The sequence below is a fragment of the Neodiprion virginianus genome, chromosome 2 (assembly GCF_021901495.1).
Source record: "Neodiprion virginianus isolate iyNeoVirg1 chromosome 2, iyNeoVirg1.1, whole genome shotgun sequence".
Classification (NCBI taxonomy): Eukaryota; Metazoa; Arthropoda; class Insecta; order Hymenoptera; family Diprionidae; genus Neodiprion; species Neodiprion virginianus.
Window position 1 is genome coordinate 935147 of NC_060878.1, and position 22297 is coordinate 957443.

A 22297-nucleotide genomic window follows, 5' to 3' on the forward strand; every position below is an offset into this window, starting at 1 on the left:
AGCTGGTTCTGAAGTTCGAAACGCAACATCGGAATACGCGAAAGTTCTGCGATCGCAGTTCGATTAAATTTACATGTGACACGGTGTGATATCGAGTGCATACATGCTGGTTAAGTATTCTGCATAGAAATTCTCCCCCGGAAGAAAATTAATGGTGAGTGTGAATCCAAGCATTAACCTATGTTCTTTTATAAACAATTGTTCCAGTAGTACAAACAATTGATAAACGATCGAAGCGCTGCCGTCTTGACATTTTACCACCAACTTAACGACCAGCTTTTGGCGTACCGTTCGTGTTATTCATATTTGTTGTGTTTGAAGTGACAGAAATGTTGCGAAGTAATCGCTGGTAGAGGGTTTTATGTATGATTTGTTGAACGGTAGGATTAATGCGTTAAAGAATTAGTACCAACGAACGACGAAAAGGGTTCGTGTTAACAAAATACATGTGTTCAATTTTTAGTCGTTGTGACCCAAATTTGGGTAAAATTCTAAATTGTTTATGCAACTCTATTTCTCTACAGTCGGTTCACCCCGTCAAAATGTAGTCTCGGTGAATACTATCACGTGCAGTTTTAATTTAACCACGTAGTTCCGTTCAATCTTTGGGACGTAAAGCTGTCTAATCGTATCGCGCTGTGATCATTCGCGTCGATGAGTGCATGTATATTAGGATACCATAGGTGGATTCACATGGCTAACGTTATTAATTGATATGAATCGTTGAATTTTGATCATCGTTTAGTATTCAAAATATATAGTGATTCTGAATGATTTTCCCCTCGAAAATGTGCATTTATTCAGTGTCATCTACATGAATATAAAGGTGAACGCTTAGAGCTTACAACGATTTCGGCTGGAAGGATTTATTCCCTGCGATTTCGAGGCCGAAGCGTGAGCCAAAGCCGCGGCAACATTGATACCTGAGGGTGCAGTATAACCAGGTATAACTAACAGTAAGTCACATGAGCTTAAATTGTATTATCTCTGACTATAAGTTTTTTGTGGAAAAAAGTACCATGCCAAACAACGCGCGATCTTTATATTTCGACCCTAGAGCATATAGAATCGGACGTGTAAAAATCGATTCTACTAAAAATTAAAGGGTAAAATATAACCAAAATCTAAACCCTAAGACAGTCTACCGTCTACACTACAAAAAAAATCCGACAAGATTTTGTGTCCGACTTGTGTCCGACATTTGTAGCGGATCTGTGTCGAATCCGACAGAGATCTGTCGGGTTTTTTATGTAGGGGAGGTTCATCGGGACGCGGGAATAGAAACCGGACATGTTCCGAAATAAAATTTTGGTCATCAAGTCGCAAACCGAGTTCATTTACGACAGAGCCGAATAGGATCCGTTCACATTTTCTATCCTTGTCTCTTGCCTGGAGGATAACTTCGGATTTTGTGTCGGATCTGTCTCGAATCCAACAGAAGTCTGTCGGATTTTTAGATAGGGTACTCTCTGCTTTCGTTATTCTTTGTTTTAAGCATTATCGCACTTGAATATTTTCACGTGTCTCGGTTTAATAAAATTTTTCATCCTATTGTTGTCTCGGAACCCGAAACCTGCAATCCGAGAGTGAGTAAAAGAATAGATTCCTGCCTATAAAAATTGATTCTCTCGAAATTCGAAGGTTAATTGGAGAATCGATAGAAAAGATAGATTTTCCCCACCAAAAGGATTAGATCCAATTAAATCGGTTCTCCCGAAGATCGATTCAGAATCCATGTTCAGAATGGAACATCTCTAGTGCGGTGCTGCCCTCTGCTTCAAGCGTTTACAAAAAATGTCGCTACTGGTCGTTACAGCGTTGATTCGTCTAGGTAACTCCAAGGTCCCTAGATTAGGACCGTGGGTAACTCGCTGATATAAGTTCTATGCTCGTCGACCGTCGTGCGTAGTTTGTGGTTAAACGGTGTTCAGAGAACTCTGGTGAGCGCGTCCGTTCCGCAGTTCCGTTCGTTCTAAACTATCCGAACGGCGTTGTAATTTGTGAAGCATTGTGCACGAAGCGATAGTGAAGCGTGAATTGCAATGGTTTGTGTCCTAGCTAAAAGTAAGACTGAAGTGATTGAGCTCTGACTGTTTCAACACGGTTGCACCGAGCCGTCAACATTCTGACGTGATAACCGTGGTATACGACTGTTAATTACTAGCTGATCACGAAAACCTACTACCGAGAATATGGCGGTGGGTTCGACCAAGGTGGTCCAAGTAACCAACATCGCGCCACAGGCGACTAAGGACCAGATGCAAACTCTGTTTGGCTACCTCGGAAAGATTGAAGACATCAGGTTGTATCCGACGATAAGAGACGTCGCGGTTCCTGTCCAGTCTAGAATATGTTATATTAAATTTCACGAGCAGGGCAGCGTCTCCGTCGCCCAACACATGACCAACACTGTATTCATCGACCGTGCGCTCATAGTTATACCCTATCAGAATGGGGATATCCCTGATGAGCAAAGGGCACTCGAACTGACCAACAACGGGACGGTTGTTCCAGGTTTATATCCATCGGAGCCAAAACTTCCAGCTAATGTTGTCAATTCGATAGAAGGACATCCTCCGAATCATGTTATAACAACGATCGATCCGAGGCTAGAGTCCAATGGTCTGCCGTTGTACCCGCATTTGCCTGGTCACTTGGACAGCCGAAGAATCGAAGAGATTCGTCGAACTTTGGTGGTAGCTAATCTCGACTCTTCTGTCTCACAGGATCAATTGTTGGACTTTTTTGCCAGCAACGGTGTGGAGATAAAATACCTCAGAATTTGCACCAGGGACTCTGACACGGATCACTATGCTTTGGTCGAATTGTCCGAACAATCGTCTGTTATTGCTGCACTGTTGTTGAATGGCAAACTCTTGGCAGAAAAACCGATAAAATTGTATCACTCTATCCAGTCAATTGCCAAGCCTGAAGCTAAGAGCAACGAGGCAGCACAGAAGGAGATAGAAGAAGCCATGTCCAGGGTAAAAGAAGCTCATAATTTAATATCTGCTGCTATAGATCCTATGATTGGTATGCTTTCCAAGGACAAACGAAGTCGCAGTGGCTCCCGTGGACATAGATCAAGATCCAGGTCGCGAGGAAGGAGCAGGCGATCCAGGTCTAGGAAAAGGTCCAGATCCAGGCATCGTCGATCTCGATCTCGTCATAGGCGCAGGTCGCGTTCCAGATCCAAGCGGTCCAGATCAAGGGATCGTAAGAAGAAGTCACCGTCGCGAAGGAGGAGCAGTTCCAGAGGGCGTCATAGATCCAGATCAAGGTCTAGAAGGTCTCCTTCCAAGTCACGCAGATCCAGAAGCAGATCCAAAGATCGAAAGAAGAAATCGCCAACTAGGAGGAGAAGCCGGTCTCGGTCCCGCAGCAAGAGATCCAAATCTAGGTCCAGAAAATCAAGATCCAAGTCTAAGTCGCGTTCGTCAAAGTCAAAATACTCTGAGAAGAGCAAAGACAAAGATAAAGACAAGGAGCGGCGCAGTAAAGACAAGTCAGACAGTAATGGAAAGAAGAGTGATGTGGATAAATCTGAGAAAAGTGAGAAAAGTGAGAGGGAAAAGAGCGATAAGAAATCTAGCAAAGATAAAAGATCGGAAAAAGAGTCTAAATCGGACGAAAAGAGTCGTGGTGGATCGGACTACAGCGACAGTAAAGATAAAGTAGAATCAGAAAATTGATGACGCAACGTATTTTTATTTTCAATTTAAAATTAACACTCATTTCTACCTGTCAATCAGACATCTTTTGTAAAAATAATGAAATGTAATTACAGAAAACAGTAAATTCATTCACTCAATAAATCAACTATGCAAAATTCAGTACAAAATGTGGGGTAATTTTGTATTTTATCTGTGTTTTTTTCTGTTAATTATAATTCTTAAGCATCGTAAGTGTATAAAAAACAGAATCTAAGCTCTTACGTGTGCATGTCATTACGAAATTCTCGTTTGAAGCATTAATATAAAGATGCATTATTTCTGAACTTCAGGATGATCTCAAATTCGGTAAACTGTAATAAAGTTAGTATTACTCAGATTTTACAAACTCAGTTGTTCCAAAGTCTTTCCAAATTTGCAAAATTGAAAGATATTTTTCAATGTTTTGTCATATTAACATCACTAATTTCAACTAATGCAAACACTCGTCGATTATTATCTTGGCAGTTCTTCACCTTCGACTACATTAAATTTTCTTTGATTCTCACTACATCGACGGTAAATACAGCATCTCTCGGCTATGGTTTGTGACTCCCTGCATTGAAACCCTGAAATTTATTAAGATTCATTACTGAACTTGAATTTATACAGGATAGTAAAATAGCAATTTGTCTTATTTTTATACTTAAAATTATAGATTCAAAAAGTTATAAAAAATTGATATGACATATCTGGAAAGGCTGGTCAAACAGTAAAATTTTTTCCGTTTACCCTGGCTGAATGGCAGTGTTTGCATAAATTGGGTCCTCATTGTCATAAGTCTCACGGATTGGAACTGGTGGCGGTAATCTGTATCTATTTTTCCGAGCTATCGCAACTGATGATCGTCTCTTTAAAACCCTCTGAAATATAATAACAAGTGAAAGTAATTTTTTCCCATTCAATGAAATATTTTTGAGTATAATTTTTATACCGTTGATGCTTGGTCATGACCATCCATCTGAATCGTTAAACGTTGCATCTCCATGTTATTCGTTTTTCCGCCTATTTCTTGCCGCAGAAGTTCAACCTCATTGGCCGCTAATTTAAAAAGAAATAATGTAAGCTTTCCAAGTGAAACGTCCCTTAGGGACACTGAACTGTTCGAATCATGACGTACTTACAGAGTACACAATCATCAAAGTCGTCTATGGAATCAAGCCCAAGGAAAGAGGATAACTCTTCCGTAAAGCAAAGATCCATAACAAACATTACAGCCGCAAATAATAAACACACGAGTCCTGTAAAAGTATTAAAATGAGTATGAGTGAGTTGCGCACTTCTTACTCAACTTGATTATGTATTGTCCTTTTTATATGTACCACACACTAATGCCATCCAGAAATTCGATCCATAAGATGTAGTTATTTCACCATGTTCAAATGGGATGACTAGCGGGTAAGGGTTGCGTATAGAGCTCCAAACGATGCAAGCTAAAATCTGCAATGCACCGGTCAAGGCGAGAAAATAGGCTGCGTAACAACCCGATTTGACTAGAAATATGTTGGTAACAATCCAAGTGGCAAAGGCAGTCCTGGAATAAAATTGAATCATCATTATTATCAATAAGGTTTCAGGAAAAATTTATATTCTTTAAACCTTACCACATTAGAATATGAGTGTACCACCCAGCCGTTCTGTAAAATCTACCGTATCTCAATCCCTCTCCATCTACAACCAAATACTCCATGATCGAGAGAATTGGAATAGGTAAACCTTTTCGTTGGGCCTCACGGAAGCTTCGTTGAAGCAAACCAGCTAAAATGTAAAGTTATTCGTAAATTCAGTAACTTGATGCGAAGTTGGTGGCTTAGTGAATTTTACATCCTGTTACAACATACCCAGGTAATAATTTATTGTACTTCAGAAAGCATATTACCGTAAGGGCCAAAACCAAATCTCCCTTGGTCCCAAGTCCATGAAAATCTCTCGTTGTAATTGATTATCTCACCCTCTAATGGCGTGTTATCGGTATTTGCTAAGAGGAGAAAGATGAAAAAATATTGCACGTAACCAGGGGTGTTATATAAATTATATGATGAGTAGGTATTCTCGACCTCGTATATACTCTGTTATTGAATCTTAATGATTGGTCATTGGTTAGTGATTACATTTTGATTAATTGAAAAAAGATAGGCTTAGAGTGTTATTTACCTTTTTTTTTTAAAACATAGTAAGCGGACTAAGATGCAGTCGAATTCATAATTTACAATTTGTGAAGACAATGTTCTTTGAGTAACGGCAGTCATTGTCACTCTTCTGGTTGTTTTGCATGTAGGAGTTACGAGTTGGAAGTGATTAATTAAAAAGATTAAAAAACTGTGTTTCTTCACAGTCTATATGTCATTGTATTAAAAGGTTTTAAAGAAGGTCTTTTTAGCAGTAAAATTAGTTTGCACAATGTCAAGAAGTGGAGCTGGGATCTTTATGACTATGTTCTCCATGTCTAACAAAAATTATTTTTGGTTGAACCGATTGGGTCAACTGGTGAATAACGACTGATGGGAGAAACAAATATGATCCAGAGTGAAGGTGAACCTAATATAAACAATTATACAGAAAAACAGAAAAATATTATGTGAAAAAATTATGTAGAAAAACTGTGCTATGGGGACAATAATTTTATGTGTCTAGTTAAGGTTAAACAATATGTGTTGTGTGGGCGAAGATTAGCGGTTTGTAAATATTACTTAAATGTTCAACATCTTGTCTAAGATTAACGGAATTGGTGTGTCCTACAATATTGCACATTTCTAGTAATAGTCTTTTATAATAATTAGGTTCTTCACAGAGGACGTTTGTATTGTCGCAGCTAAAAGTATGTTGTTTATTGATCATATGCTTTGTTAGAGCAGTGTGACGTTCTTCAATCTCATGTACATTGCGTTGATGTTCTTTTATTCTGGTGTTTAGGTGGCGGCCAGTTTGTCCGATATAAACTTGGTTGCAATCATTGCAAGGTATTTTATACACAACATTGGATCGTTTGCCCTTGGGAATCCTATCTTTTCCCGTGTCAAAGACTATTTGTAAATCTTTTGAATTTTGTCCAACAAACTTGACATTATGTTTATGGTAACCAAACATAATGTCAAGTTTGTTGGAAAAAATTCAAAAGATTTACAAATAGTCTTTGAAACGGGAAAAGATAGGATAAAAAATAATAGGAGAAAAAATAACACTCTAAGCCTATCTTTTTTCAATTAATCAAAATGTACTCACTAACCAATAATATATAATAGCCCTAAGAGTATTACATCTACAATATTTAATGTCTGATTGTACTTCTATTATAAAAAATTTTTGTTGTTCTTGACAGTTAAATAAATAAATCGTTCTGAGGAGGGCCCATATCCGGGCCGAAACGTTAATTAAAAATACGTGTACATAATTGACCGATCACCAAGATTCAATAACAGAGTATATAAATTATACTAGAGGAAATTGGACTTTATTAAAAAATAGTGTGTATTAATAGACGTAAAAACAATTTCATAACAAGGAGTTCAATCACTCTTGAAATCTGATTGAAAGCAGATTACAAGATCATAGGTTTTCAAAAGATTTCAAATGATTGCAATAGATGTCAGGGTGTGTTCAAGTGATTAACCCCTCGCTTCATACCTCGTAGCGTGATATTTATCGAACGTAGTCCCAATTTTATGCCGATGCTGGCGTTTACTTGGTGTGGACTACCAGCACGATACGGTACCGCACTCTTTACACTTCCTACTTCCCACTCTTGGCCGAAATTCCCCACTGATGAATAAAATTATATACTAGCATATCAGGCATTTTGAGCTACAATGTGTCTAATTGTAATATATGGTATTGTGACTTACGCATCAAGAGACAGCCGATAGTAATACTGCATATGATTTTCGCTGCAGCGGCCGAGCACTGAAATAAGAAATAAACCATATATAGATCATCTCAAATTGCCTTGCTCTGTAAAACGGATTTTTTGTAATTTAAGTAAATCGGCAAAATATACATACTCTTATAATACTGAATCCAAGCACAGCGATCAGAAAAGCAACACCAACGATAACAAAAGCCAGAATGAGACCAACTTCCAAAACGTCAACAGTGACTGCAGTTTTCACCTCTGCATACTGTGTTGGGAAATTTCCCAATCTCGCAAGATCGAAATAACCCATCGCGAACGACTCGCTTGAACTATCAAAATAATAAGAAAAATGATAAATAACGATTAAAGTGGTGCGAGCATTGTCACTTATGATAATGTAATGTCCAGTGCACCTAGAAAACGTTATGAATATAATATTGTTTGAATTGCAATCGTACCAATCTGGTATCTAATTGTAGCTTCACTACGTATAGTAAGTAAGGCGTGACTACTGATGCATCGACTCACTTTGTTACCCAGGATCTACGAAAGTGTATATCCCCGTTATTATCTTGCTTTTATATCCGTGGTTTAGTATTTATCTACAAAGGATGTGGTGTAAGATAAGTCAATTCCCGTTGTCTGAAACTCGTTTATTTATGTATTCATTGCATAAGTTTATAAGTTTTTTGATAAAAGTTATAAACACGTCTTAAGATGTTGAAGGATTACAGTTACCAGGGTCTCTATTAGCCCGAGAAACCGTTGTACTCCGTTACGTTTGTCATAGTTCAACAATCGTACGGGCCTTGAAAGTTTCGCTTTTGAAGCAAACATTTTCGAGATCCTTTTCGCATTTTTCAAAAGGGACATGCATCCCGAAAATTCAATTTACAAATTTCTAATTAAGAATCAAGTGTAGAGACGAACCCAGCGCACTTCCAACATATGTTACCTAGAAAGTTGATTTTCTCCCAAACAATTTCACCACCTTGTTTTGGTAAATCCGTGTGGTCAAAGCAAAGATTTAAGCAATAGGAAAATGAGGGATCTTAGAAAATATGAATTTTTCAAAAAAATTTTACTCAAAAAATGTGACGAATAAAAATTTGAAAAAATGAAGAATCTTTTTTCATAGAATGTAAAAAGATAGCCAAGTTGCAGTCAGATCAAAAATTTCAACTTTGAAAGTCTTGCCAAGTTGGCACGGAAAGCCACGTATGTATACATCTAGTTGTGAAAATCTATTTAGAAATTTTGTTATAAGTACCCGGAAAACTTTGAAATAGCCTGGAAACTCCTAGAATATTCAGGAAATTTTGAAATGAAGAATCAAAAAGACAGCCTCTTTACTCGTAAGATTGAATACTTGCTGCTGAAGTCCCCTTTGGCTATTGTCTTTATTGAAATTATGTCTAAAATACAAATGAAATGATTCATTCCTACATTTCGGTACTCAGGATGAATGATAGTAAATATAAAATAGCAATTTTTTCACTTTCCTACATGTTTCATGTAGAAAATATATCTCGTGTTTTTTATTACTACAAAAACTATTGTGGTTAATACAAATTTGATTTACATACCAGTTGTGACATGTGTTGATTTACTGTTTATTTCTCTTTGCGTTACGATGGACATAAGAGTGTACACGAAGACTGTTGCTGTTTTTGTATGTATTACCACAAAGTTTACACGTCAGACTTTCAAGAGGTCCATGAACGTAGCGAACATGTATTTTGAGATTGCCTCGCTGACTAAAGTGACGCATACACCATGGACAAGAGTACATGCAAATAACTTTTCCTCTCACTGCTCGTATCGTTGGCTCTAATTCAGACACAACGCGTAGTATCGTTTCCAGAGGTACACTACTACCTGGCGCACCCATTGTTTGTCGCCCTTGACTAAAGTCGCCTCCAGTGGTTGAAAAATCGGCACTAAAAGCTTCTTCCAGTTGGCTGAACGCTGAAACAAAAACCAGCATGAAATCTTTCTATCTTTGTTGATCAAGAGAATTAAAACACTCTGCAATCACAGAACGAAATTTTTTTGGTTCGTACTTTATCTTCAAGAACTCGTTTAGCATAGTTTGGTCAGAACGTGGGGAGAAGGGTGGATACAAAATTGAATAAAACGATAGAAACGTAACTCACCATTTGCCGCCAAGTTATCTTGTGCACGTAGATTGCTATTCCCGTCATCTAAATTCTCTTGGCTATCATATTCTCTCTTGCAGACAATGTTGCAGCTGATGTCCGATGTGTAATCAACGAACTCGTCTTTCGTTCTTAACAGGTCAGCAACTTCGGAGGTATGGTGTAATTGCTCATCTGAAGCATTGTTTTCCATTCGATTAAGATCATCATCTTTTGTACTTAATATATCACATATAATACTGTCAGGTTCGATGTTTCTTTCTTGATCAGAAAATTTATTGTGCACAGATTTTGTCGATGCAGGAGATATTGTGTCTTGTGACAAACTTGTCATTTCTCTGGCTTCAGCAACAGGTGAGACACCTTCCCGTGCTGTTATCATAGACTTCTCATGGTCAAGGGAATTTCTTTCAGACTTTCGTACTGTCTCAAGCATACTCTCCAACTCCTTAGATTGTTCCCGAAGATTCTCTCCAAGCTCCGATCGTGAGATGTTATTGATGGTGACTGAGTTACCATCTTCCTGTTGAAGATTGAAATATAGCTTGAATTAAATAATAAATAGAGGTGATGAGGTAAAATTGATTGGTTTTGTGAATTCCATGTTTACTAATTCATTATGCGTATCTGCTATCGTATATTGCAACATTGAGGCAATGAAGAGAGATTTAAGATCTCGGCTGATGGACCAGTGTTTTTTTTATTCCAATGAGCGCTCTTCAGTTAGTCTTCATTAAATTTTTACACCCAAATCGTAAAAGTATTAGAAAAAAATGGGGCAAGGCTGATAATTTTATTGTGTCCATTAATTTTTATAGTCATATTATTTAGGAGTCTGAAAAAATGGTTGGTCAGATTGTCACCTCACTCTTATCCTTAGTGAGACCTTTGATTTGCAGTGTTTCGGCTACTTTTAAAAAGTTTCCAAGGTCTTCTTGTCTGACATGAACTTCACCTTGGTATATGAAATGCAGCAAAGCAGACAAATCACGGTAGTTAACGTCTTTGAGTATAACTATCGGATGTTTGCAGGAATTCATCTGCAACAAGTAACAATTGAATAAATGTTATTTGCATTCAAGATGAGACAGCAAAATTGTAACAATCAAGATCGAACCTTGAAAAGTTCCTTGAAGTAAGTGCTACATAGCGATAAAATCAGCTTATGAGCTCGTAACATTTGTCCTTCGGCTGCAAGTGTTACATCGACAAGCTGTTCATCACTAAGCAAAGTGTATAAACCTGAAGACAAATTTGCTGGAAAGCTGTTCCATACTAGCGAAAATTGTTCGCCAGACATTGTGCTGAAAGAAAAATACATGCATGTTCAAAAAAATATCATTAGGATTGATGTCTACACCTAATGAAACTGAGGGTAAGGCTCGCAGATGTAGTATTCGAGCTTTCCGAATGCAACTGACGAACCTAATATTCCTTGACAAAGTCAATGGTTGTCACACACCACGCGACTCTGACTCGATTCAACAGTTTAAAGAGAAATTCTTAAGTTGTACCGTGTTCTCTATTTCCTCGAGGTATTTCCTATCAGTGGAACGACTTGTTTTGATACCTAACGTTCGTGATAATTGTAGTTTACTTTAGGACGCTACGTCCGTTGTCTTTAAAGATCTGAACAGATCTGATGGCTGGATGGATTGCAGATCAGGTTGATTTTATTCAATGCTGATGTGACCGGTGGTTAGAAGGAGACAGAGCAAGGTTCGGGCTGATTCGAGTCACTATCCGTATTTTTCTACCGAGTTTACGACTACGCATCAGACAGAGACAGAACTAGAAGCCAGTCACGCTCTCTCTGTAATTATTATTATTTTTTATTCTTATATTCATTCTCCTTTCTTTTTATTGTTTGCCACACCACTTAACCCTGCGAATGATACAGCATAATGTATGTATGGATACACACATACATAAACTCTATCTATCTATCTATATATCTATCTATCTATCTATCTATCTATCTATCTACCGCCTGTGTATCTTTTTCTAGTCAGCGGTCGCTTTTTCAACTCTCATCACTGTTCATACTTGCCGTCTTTGGATACCTTGTTGTATAGCTTTTACATCATTAGAACAATTAGTAATGAATTAGGAGTGAAGTTGAGAACAAACGTCTTTAAAATTCATCCTAAATGATCAAGCATCTCGTGATACGTTCACACGGGAATTAAGTCTCAAATTGTATCTCGTACAGCTTCTGCTTATGCGGGTGTTGACAAGCTCGTGAAAATGCAGATCAGCAACAAACTCATGTCAAAATATCATGTATGAGACTTTCTACATTAAACGCGAATGCGATGAAATAAACAAAAAATCAAACTCGATATATCCTGATTTTTTTGAATAAACAAACAGTAATTAATCGTCACTCAAATTCCATTCTGAGATTTCTCAGTTTTTTAGAAACCTGATAAAGGAATAGGGTTCATATTGTTTCAGAATTTTTGTCGCGAGATTTCACTTTAAAAAACACGTTTCCATCATAGAATTGTTTGTAACAAACGAAATTGTTCGCTATCCCAAAGTTGCATAAAAATACAATGCAGGTATGTTGCAAGAGTTTGAAAATGTTCATTTGCATTGGTTTATAAAATGACGGGGGACCGAAGACTTGAACGTTTCAACGAGACCGTGTTTCTGATTTTTAGCCTTGATTGCCAAATATTAATGTTAAATAAAGAAAAATTGTTTCATAGATTTACTAGTTCCATGGAATGTACAGATAAAATTGTGACAATCTTATAGAACACACTATCAGAAAGATATTTTGCTTGACGTTGAATGATTCTCATGAGCTTTGTTACTTGCTTAGAATTCTTCTTTGGCCTATTTGTGCCCAGAGAACTTATAATTGAATTGAAAATGAAATTATTCATCCTTATGGTACGGTACTCAGGATAAATGATAGTATGTAAGCGTATAATAATAACAATTTTATTCGCTCTCCTACATGTTTAACGTAACAAATTAGTCTTGCGTTTTCTAGTACTACAAAAACTATCATATTTAATACAAATTTGATTTTACATACCAGCATGTGCTGGTTTACTATGTTTGTTTCTCTTTGCATTATGATAGAGATAAGAGTGTACGCGAAGACTGTTACTATTTTTGTATTTATTACCACAGAGTTTACATGTCAGACTTTCAAGAGGTCCGTGAATATAGCGAACGTGTAATTTGAGATTCTCTTTACGAGTAAAGTGACGCAGGCACCACGGACATGAATACATGCGAATAACTTTTCCTCTCTCGACTCGTATGGTTGGCCCTAGTTCAGAAACAACACGCAGTGTTGTTTCCAAAGGCAAACTGCTGCCTGGGATGCCCTTCACTGTTTTGCGGCCTCGGCTGTAGTTACCTCCATTGAATGAAAAATCCGTACCAAAAGTTTCTTCCAAGTGGCTGAATGCTGGGATAAAAACTAGCATAAAGTCCTGCCATTTTTATTGTTCAAGAAGTTCAAAAGCTATGTTAAACTTACGTAGAGGTTCATCCTGGTTGCTTGGATTATAAGTAAGAAGTTGTGAATTTTCAAAACACTCTGTAATTAGAGAAATTGATTTTTTTTTCGTTTTCATATTTCAGCTTTAAGGACATATGTAGCAAACAGTTTGGTAAAAAACTTTGCCAACACGAAAAGTTGAATAGAATAGTAACGAGGTGACTTGATTTTTATCGAGCATGTTACGCTACTTACTATTTGCTGTCAAGTTACTTTGTGCATGTAGATTACTGTTCTGACGATCTAAATTCTCCTGCTTAGCAAATTCCTTATTGCAGACCAGGTCGAAGTCTATGTCAGATGTGTAATCAACCGGTTCATTTTTCGTTTTCGACAAGCGAGCAATATCTGAGGTATAGTCTAATGGCTCGTCTGTGACATTCTCTTCCATTTGTTGAAAGTCTTCAGATGTTCTATTCAATATGTCACGTACAATACTATCAGGCTGGGTGATTCTTCGTTGGTCAGAAGCTTTATCATATACAGATTTCATCGGTGGAGGAGATACCGGGTCTTGTGACGAATTCAATGTTTCACTAGTTTCAGGGATGGGTGCAATTTCTTCCTGTAGAGTTGCCACAAATGTTTCATCGTTAAGAGACTTTCTTTCCAAGTTCGATACTGCTTCAAGAATACTCTCTAGTTCCCTAGATTGTTCTTGATGATTCTCTCCAGGCGTTGGAACGTCGTTGTCGGTAACTGAGTTATCTTTCTATATGTGAACAATGATTTAAGTATAGTTTCAACTAATGGAATAGAATTTTTTTTATACTTATTTCACAGAGAATAATGACATGGGTAGTGCAGTAAACAGCCGTTTCTTTTTTTACATTTCAAATTTGGAACTATTTTTTACATTCACACATTGAAGAGAACTCTTAAGAGCTAGCCTAACGGACACAGGCGTTTTTTTGCAATAAACGCTCTTCATTTTTTTTGCACTAAATTTGGCCACACGAATCATACAGCTATTTGAAACGAACCATTATGAGACTGGTACTTTCTTTCAGTTAATTTTTTTCTCAATATTGTTTAGGAGTCTAAAGAAATAGTTGGCTAAATTATCACCTCACTCTTGTCCTTAGTGAGACCTTTGATTTGCAAGGTTTCAGCTACTTTTAAAAAGCTGGCAAGGTCTTCCTGTTTGACCCGAACTTCACCTTGATACATGAAATGTAGAAGAGCAGACAAATCACGGTAATTAACATCTTTGAGAATAACTATCGGATGTTTGCAAGAATTCATCTGCAACAAGGTATTAACAATTCTTAGTCCGCAAAGATTGAGCAACTAAATGTTATTTCCATTAGAAATGAAACAAGCGACTCTCGACTATCAGAATCAAACCTTGAAGAGTTCCTTGAAGTAAGTGCTGCATACTGACAAAATCAGCTTATGTGCTTGTAAAATTTGACCTTCCGCCGCGAGTGTTACATCGACAAGCTGTTCGTCGTTAAGCAATGTATATAAACCCGAAGACAAATTTGTTGGGAAGCTGTTCCATACTAGCGAAAACTGTTCGCCAGACATTGCGCTGAAAGAAAGAGCACATCCATTTTCAGAAAATTTCATTAGGATAGATGTTGTCAACTAACGGAGCTAAGGACAAAGCTCACAGATATTGGTATCAGACTTTGTGAATTGAATTGAACATAACTTTCATAGACAAAGTCAAGCATCTCGCATGTCCCCGAGACTTGACTGTATCGAACAGTTGAAAGTGAATTCCAAAGCTGAATCATGTTCTTTGTTTACTCAAAGGTTTTTCTTTCGGTAGAAGTGATTTAACGACTGGTTTTTATACCTGACGTTGATGATGATTGCAGGTATTTAAGTTGGGTGCGTTGTCCTGGTTGTGGAGATGTTTTATCATTGAACAACTCATGAATTACGAGTTAAATTCCGAAAAAGTATAAACTTCGTAATTCATTCTATATTATCAGACGTCTCGTAATACATTCACTTGTAAATATTGACATATACATTTTCCCTGATAATTTAACTATCATTCGTATTTTGTACAGCTTCTCCTGGTCCAACAGTCTCGCAGTATCGTGCAAATATCAGCGACAAACTCACGTCCATTTATTTGTGTTTTTAGGCGGTGTACAACAACTCCACGAACTATGCAGCCCGAGCCCCCGAAGGACGTAAATTAAACATTTAAAAAACAACAAAACACCCATCTTACGGCGCTGCATCGCATTTCCACGCTCATATCCATATGTATGCATGGGTATAGAGTGCATATGCCGCATGCGTGCTATCTTCGTACCTGCATAGGTATGTATGGGTACTCGGTAGGCGTGTGTCGTGTGTTTTACGTTCAGTGTATTCACGTGAACACATGACTCGTTGTATTTACGTACGACGGCCTGCACCGAGATCGTGCCTAGATCCATTACGGTGATTGCGACGATAGACGGATAGAAGAATACCGATTAGAGAAGGGAAACTCCCAACTCAAGGGATACAAATTACAATGACACGTTTATTTCGAGAGCTTATCGATCTGAAGGGGAGAAAAAAATCCCGACAGGCAGAGGCGTCGTTTTAAGTACTAGCCCGTCTCGTACTACATCGTTACAAAACAAACTAGATCGTCGCCATTTTATTTTCCTATTATCATCTCGTTTCGCTTGTGGTCGCGGTACAGTCATGATGACGACAACTACTCGACGGTAAATTCTGATGGTGAGGCAGGCAGGCAATTTTTTTTCCCCCCCGACTATGAAATAGTTACCGTAAACATTTGGTAGAGACAAATGCCTTGGGCGGAATAATATCGGAGCGAATGTAATCTTCTTATCAACGTGTTTCTATCGCTCCAACAGTCAGAATACCCTCACAGGTGTGATATTTCACTGATCTACATCCGTCGTTGCACGACACAACAGATATTATTATACGTAATGTAATACGTATTACATCCTCGGTTCGCAATTTCACTCCCTGTGATGCGTTAAATTCGTTTATGGCCCTTGTTTGTTATTACTTAATTCCCTTGACCTGTAAACTTGATAACTTTCGCTGATTCTGTAGACACTCCTCTAACAATAAACAACCTGTGAATTTTGTTCAGCTCGAGATATGGCCAAGAATCGAAAGGACATGGACAATTCAGATTATTCTTTGAAATGGAATAATTTCACCTCTAATTTAACTTGTGGTTTCCTCTCACATCTCAGCGATCATGAATTAGTCGATGTAACGCTTGCCGTTGAAGGAAAACTCCTGCAAGCTCACAAGCTTGTTTTATCGGTTTGCAGCCCGTACTTCAAAGAAATATTCAAGGTAAAAATCCTTGTCAGTTAAGGAAAAAAACAAACAAAACAATTTGTGAAATCTGCATGTCGTTCGATAATTGTAAACATTCTCCAAATTTCGAGATTCCTTAAGTCTTCTGATTGCATTTAGGCAAACCCATGCACTCATCCCGTCGTTGTCTTAAAGGACATGGGCTACTCGCAAGTAGAGGCGCTGTTGAAATTTATGTACAAAGGTGAAGTAAACGTTAGTCATAACGAGCTGGCCTCGTTCTTAAAAATCGCAGAAGCACTGAAGATAAAAGGTTTAGCCGGCGACCAGAATAGCCACAGTGTAAGTCTATTTTATTTGATTAAATGTTATCCAAGTCTGGAACAATGCCGAAGCTGGCGCCTATGTTACTGTAAAATGAATTCTACCGATTGAACAAAATGACAACAGTAAATACTTTTTCAAGCAATCGTTAAAGGTCTTTTTTGTTTTTTTTTTTTTTTTTTATAAAAAATTTACCAAAGTTTATCAAGACTGTTGATGCATTTATTATTAAAATCAAAGTCAACACCCTGAATAGTTAATGACTAACAATATTCTTCAGGATTTACCGATAGAGAGCGACACGCCTCTTCCTCCTTCCGAACTAATCGAAGAAGTAGACTTCGATGTGGCTACTTGTTCTAATCCCAATACCGGTGAAACGTGTTCGGAAACTTTAGATGGGAATAGGCCTGTAAAAAGGCTACGAGAATCAACGAGGTCTCGTTCCTTGACCCCCAAACGAAACAGAACCTCACCTCCAGCTTTGAAAGAAATGGAATATTTAAAAGAGAGTCCGCACAGTATTAAAGCAAAGTCTGAACCAGAGGATTTCGACGTAACAGACGAGCCATATTTTCTAGACCAACCGTTAGAGCAGTTTTTAAACTCTCAAAATGACGCAGAGAAAGGTGATTATGAAGGAAGATTTTTTTTAACTGTTACCAGCTAATCCGGAATTTAAAAAGAAATTGTTAATTGAATTTGAACTGTTTCTTATTAAGCTGTCTTAATCATTCATAATAAAACTGCTGATATTATTTTTAGCCATTGTGTTTACTGATTATTGGCATTTTAAGGTTTTCTCGACGGAGGTGGTGGTGAGCTAACTGATCAACCATCCATGAATAGTCCAATGCCTTCGGCATGTTCACAAGGAGGAGAAGGCGTCCAAGGTAAGTTTGCTGAAACATGTTACCCCAGTATTTGTTATTGAAATATTTTGAAGATATACTTAATTGACCGTACGCCTACTTAAATGATTTGCTGTTGATTACATTACGATTACACTCAATTTATGACATAATTAATTTCTCTTCTAAAGATACCAAAAAATACTACCATCGAGCAAATATATCTTTCAAATATTTCAACATCTAGTTTACGTTCTTGCATTGTGTATTTTAAACAACACTAAAATATAGCTAATGTGAACTCCTGATAGAGTGACTTGGAATAAATGATAGTAAAGTTCAAAATTGACATCCATTTGATGTTCAATATCTGAGGTATTCGTTATCTGGTTAAGTAACAGATCTAGTAAAATTGTAAATGTGGAGTACCTTTAATCCTGATCCAATCATATGTAGGGTTGAACAAACTGTATCAAGGATCACTACATCATTTCATATTCAAAATCATATTCAAGCAGATTGTTGAGAGCTCATGTAATCTCATTCATTGCATAAACACCTGCTTTCATCTGAAGGAACCGCGGTATAGTTGGTCCTTAGGTACACTGGCAATCTTTAGACGAAATGTATGATACTTATTTATCATACTTGGAAAAGTATGCTTTCCGTAAATCTTGCAAACCCTAATAATTGGCATAAATTGGCCAATTATTTTTACGCCGTGCCATTTCGCAGCTTTTTTTGTGATATTCCCATTACCGCAGGCTCTATAAATCCAACAATAAGAGTTTCCAATAATCAATGCAGTAACCGTAAACCTGTTTTGCATTGAGAGAATCTTGAAGCTCGTGATCTGATATATCCAAAAGCAAGATTTGCTTCTAGTCTGGAAAATTGGTTATTTCATTTATAACCACTCTTAGAATCGACTAGACACCCACGAAATACTGTTTGACAAATATTGCTAACGTTCAGCATATTCAGTGGGACAGTATCTGCTCCTTTTCTCTTTCAAAAATTTCTGAAGAATTCGCAAAATTATGCATGTAATGTTATTCGAAATAAGTGTTGAAAAGTAATATTAATGTTCTGAAACATGATGGACAAAGGCGTCACAGCAACATTTCAAATCGACATCAGGCAATTGGAAAACATATTTCAATGTAATTTGTTTGTGAATACGGTGCAAAATTTCTTCTGGTAAACGTATAACTGAAAGAATGATAGATCAGGTATGAAACATCTGACGATTATTCAAATTTTTATAGTGAAATGCATTGAAAGAAGTGCCTGGCGCGTACATTTCAAGTAAAAGGTGAGTGAGACAATGATACTAGTATATTGGTGTTCTCAGGCCTCTTGTCGTTTATACGGAGTTCCAGAGGTAATCTTCAGCTGGTTCACGAAGGTCACATCTACACGGTACATTCCAGGGCGGGTGTCAAAACTTATTGGAAATGTATATACCGTTCGTCGCTTGGTAAATGTCAAGCGAGGTGTTACACAAAACATGGTTGTGCCGTAGTGTCTCAGCCGACAGTTCCGCCACACGATTCTCATCTTAAAACCATCGAAAAACATAGCAAGGCTGGAAAAATGGTTCATAATCTCAGATATTAGGGAATTACTGAACGCGGTTTATACTTATAAGTATATCAACCATTGTAAAATCTAGCTGTGTATACAAAACCTACAGGTTTTGATTCTACTACGTGGCATTACCTGAGTGACTATCGTACACAATCATATACACATGTACCTTATGAGTTGGCATATAAATATATACATATATATATATGTACATATATATGTGTATATATATATATATATATATATATATATATATATATATATATATATATATATATACATTTGAAGAGCTAATACTTACAAATAAAGCTATGTGTATGCATCATACGAGACTGTTTTATCACTCAAAACTCGTTTGTCGCGCCCGGGTTTGTAAGCTATAGTTTTTCTGTGAAGACAGTAATCATTTTCCAAGTTGGGAATTGAATCTTACCCTACAGCTCAATGAATACAAGTGAAGAGAAAGCTATTGTACACTTACCTTCATCCGACGCGTTTGAAAAAGGAAAAAAAAATTTGGCACATCTGGTAAATTGAAAAGAATGTTGATCGTTTTGTCCAATAATAGAGCCTTAATTAATACACGACGTATTAATTTTTTGTAGAACAAAATGGTAGAGCACTGCGACGGCTTCACTTGAATGGGTTTGTCTACCATGCAGCCTACAGTATTAACAGAGGTCCTGGAATTAGAACCTATTGGAGGTGCCAAGACAACTATAAAGGGAAATGCAAAGCTCGTTGCATTTCGGAAGATAACTTAATATTAAGAATCAATGGAACGCACAATCATGATAGACGAATATCCGAATATTCTTGCTATTTTTTCTCCTCCGGCAAGAAAATCGAAGCTAACGTTTCGTATTGTTTACCAATTGCCTCGAATATGTAACACTTGGTTACTATTTGTCAGCAATTTGTCTAGGGCGCTGCCAATGTGCAAAAGAACAGTTCCTATGCAGCTACAATATCTTACTACTTATCATTTATACTATGGGAAGTATCACGAATCAAAGATCGCCAGTGTATTCAAGTCCAAATGGTACTTTTTATAAAATCCGACTGATTACTAATGGTATTGTAAATCATATACTTTATATTATTATTAATCGACTTGCGGTATCATATTTTTTTTCTCGACAAAAGTTTTGTTATCTTTTAAACTCCGTCAACGCACGCTATAAGTACACGCTACAGGGTTGGTAGTAAATCGCTGCGAATTTCAGAACGTTCTATTTCTGCAAAATCGTAATTTGGATAATTTTTTTTTTTTTACCATCCCAGTATTACAGCAGGTGTAATTGTAGCTTATTCCCAGAATTCGCAATTCAGTTTTCACTACATCATTTTAACAATTTTCTTGTGTTGATAATAATACCTACTTTTTAATTAATTGTCATCAATATTCAACAACGAATTCACTTACTAACAGATTTGTCGTAGATTTACTTAGACTGCTCAACGACTACCAGCCTTGACATTAGCTTCTTGAAATTTTTCACTGTCCTGTACTTGTAAGTTAAGATTAAGCCGGTAAGCCAATTGCATATAAGATTGTAACCCCTGACTGAAACAATGCATTATTCAGAGTTTGAGACTGGAAGAGGGTAGCTTTGCTGAAATTGAAAATTATAGAGAACGATGTTTACAACAATATATCTGAGGTACTGAAAGTATGATATATATAAATATATACATATATATATATAACATTTGCAGTTGTGGAACCAGTAACTTACAGACTATCCGCACGAGGCCGCCCACAATTGGTCTATGAAGGATATGTGTATAATCTGACATCGCGCTCTGAAGTATTGAATCGATCCCATTATCGGTGCGCCGAACAACACCGTGGTTGTCGCGGCAAATGTGCAGTCATCGCCGAAAGGTTCATGCCCACTGGAGTTCGCAACCATAACCACCCTCCCGGTTACCAATCAGAATACCATTACAGGAAGAAAAAAGGACTAGATACAGATATTATTTAAGTTAGCTTAAATTCTGTCAGCAAAGAGAAAAAAAAAAGTCATCGTTGATTTTATGAATAGGCGAAGAGGAATTAACGGAGACTGTTGGCAGGAAGAAAGCAAACAGGAAACGTTATTTAAAGCATCTTTGAGATTGAAATAATCGTTCTGGAGTCTGTTCCTTTTCAAAATGATGTACGATGAATCGAAGAAAGTGGGTCGAGTTACCTGTCGATAAACATTACACATACATATTGTGTATATGGCTAGTGGTAAAGGAATTTTGGCAAAAAAAAACAAACTATGTAAGAGAGAAATAATGTTATATTACTATATTATATATGTATTAAATTACACATACACGACATATACATACTTGAGTTTATCATTATATTATTTATAACGTGATGTGAGATTATACAAGTTACGTATATATGTAAATATTTATACATATTATTACATTAGTGATTTATATTTTGCAAAATATTTTATTAGACTTTTATCGTAGTAATCAATATAAGAATTGAGCATTCCTAATTGTCGTTGGCGGAGATTTAAAGGCATGTCGATAATGACGTTAGATACGGGAAAGACTTTATTCCATGCATGTAAATGTAAACTATAATTACATTCCATCAACTAATTTTCATAATCAGAAGTTGGAATTTTTCAATCGCAGTATTGACATGAGATCCAGTGGTTAGTGTTTCGGTGAAAGAAACTTGTACCGTTATACCGCATCTTGAAAACTGATTTTCATACTGATTTCTGGTGTGTAATATTATTATACTGTACATATACATAATGTCGATGTACCCTCTCACATACTACGTCTAAAAGCTGAGAGAGAGTCGTGTCGTTGTAAACGCATGTAAATGTAGGATAATGAATTTTTAAATCTTGTAATAAAATATTTTCCATTTTAGAAACCAGTGAAATACAATTTCCTATCATAATTGCCCGAGTTAATTCCTCTTCTGTCGCACATTGTATAGAGGTGCAAAAACGATCTTGTGGCGATGTGGCTGCTTCGAAAATAGTAGGCAATGCTAGCAATAATCTTCG

At 37.0% G+C, this 22297-nt stretch overlaps 5 protein-coding genes across 18 annotated transcripts; 2 read left to right on the forward strand and 3 right to left on the reverse strand.

Moving 5' to 3' along the window:
• The first annotated feature begins 28 nt into the window (after positions 1-28).
• Positions 29-22161, forward strand: LOC124298062 (protein tramtrack, beta isoform-like). 9 transcript variants are annotated; one of them, XM_046749625.1, is made up of 7 exons: positions 11430-11534; positions 15344-15525; positions 16325-16536; positions 16660-16842; positions 17105-17453; positions 17622-17717; positions 19871-20978. In XM_046749625.1, the coding sequence occupies exons 2-7, from the start codon at positions 15471-15473 to the stop codon at positions 20155-20157; spliced, it is 1182 nt and encodes a 393-aa protein (XP_046605581.1). In that variant the 5' UTR covers positions 11430-11534; positions 15344-15470; the 3' UTR covers positions 20158-20978. The 9 variants fall into 9 exon arrangements, 8 of the variants coding, with proteins under 8 accessions (XP_046605588.1, XP_046605581.1, XP_046605582.1 ...); XR_006906718.1 differs by lacking the exon at positions 11430-11534 and adding an exon at positions 22078-22161 and having other exon boundaries at positions 15387-15525; positions 19871-20908; XM_046749632.1 differs by lacking the exons at positions 11430-11534; positions 15344-15525 and adding an exon at positions 29-154.
• Positions 1908-3833, forward strand: LOC124298058 (probable splicing factor, arginine/serine-rich 7). The gene has a single exon (XM_046749614.1). It carries the CDS (start codon positions 2193-2195, stop codon positions 3690-3692), a length of 1500 nt encoding a protein of 499 aa, XP_046605570.1. The 5' UTR covers positions 1908-2192; the 3' UTR covers positions 3693-3833.
• LOC124298061 (dual oxidase maturation factor 1-like) lies at positions 4103-9284 on the reverse strand. 3 transcript variants are annotated; one of them, XM_046749622.1, is made up of 11 exons: positions 9147-9284; positions 7709-7889; positions 7553-7610; positions 7335-7469; positions 5590-5688; positions 5315-5468; positions 5033-5244; positions 4835-4951; positions 4645-4751; positions 4443-4573; positions 4103-4279 (listed from the first exon to the last, which is right to left on the reverse strand). In XM_046749622.1, the coding sequence occupies exons 2-11, from the start codon at positions 7868-7870 to the stop codon at positions 4219-4221; spliced, it is 1236 nt and encodes a 411-aa protein (XP_046605578.1). In that variant the 5' UTR covers positions 7871-7889; positions 9147-9284; the 3' UTR covers positions 4103-4218. The 3 variants fall into 3 exon arrangements, with proteins under 3 accessions (XP_046605578.1, XP_046605577.1, XP_046605579.1); XM_046749621.1 differs by lacking the exon at positions 9147-9284 and adding an exon at positions 8019-8158; XM_046749623.1 differs by lacking the exon at positions 9147-9284 and adding an exon at positions 8089-8112.
• LOC124298060 (zinc finger and BTB domain-containing protein 37-like) lies at positions 9158-11455 on the reverse strand. 3 transcript variants are annotated; one of them, XM_046749618.1, is made up of 5 exons: positions 11317-11455; positions 10837-11023; positions 10583-10759; positions 9717-10242; positions 9158-9528 (listed from the first exon to the last, which is right to left on the reverse strand). In XM_046749618.1, the coding sequence occupies exons 2-5, from the start codon at positions 11017-11019 to the stop codon at positions 9167-9169; spliced, it is 1248 nt and encodes a 415-aa protein (XP_046605574.1). In that variant the 5' UTR covers positions 11020-11023; positions 11317-11455; the 3' UTR covers positions 9158-9166. The 3 variants fall into 3 exon arrangements, with proteins under 3 accessions (XP_046605574.1, XP_046605575.1, XP_046605576.1); XM_046749619.1 differs by having other exon boundaries at positions 11234-11352; XM_046749620.1 differs by lacking the exon at positions 11317-11455 and adding an exon at positions 11145-11271.
• Positions 12662-15394, reverse strand: LOC124298059 (zinc finger and BTB domain-containing protein 6-like). Of its 2 annotated transcripts, XM_046749616.1 has the most exons (6): positions 15047-15392; positions 14590-14776; positions 14311-14487; positions 13438-13954; positions 13222-13281; positions 12662-13149 (listed from the first exon to the last, which is right to left on the reverse strand). In XM_046749616.1, exons 2-6 carry the CDS (start codon positions 14770-14772, stop codon positions 12761-12763), a joined length of 1326 nt encoding a protein of 441 aa, XP_046605572.1. In that variant the 5' UTR covers positions 14773-14776; positions 15047-15392; the 3' UTR covers positions 12662-12760. The 2 variants fall into 2 exon arrangements, with proteins under 2 accessions (XP_046605572.1, XP_046605573.1); XM_046749617.1 differs by lacking the exon at positions 14311-14487 and having other exon boundaries at positions 15047-15394.
• Positions 22162-22297: the final 136 nt, after the last annotated feature.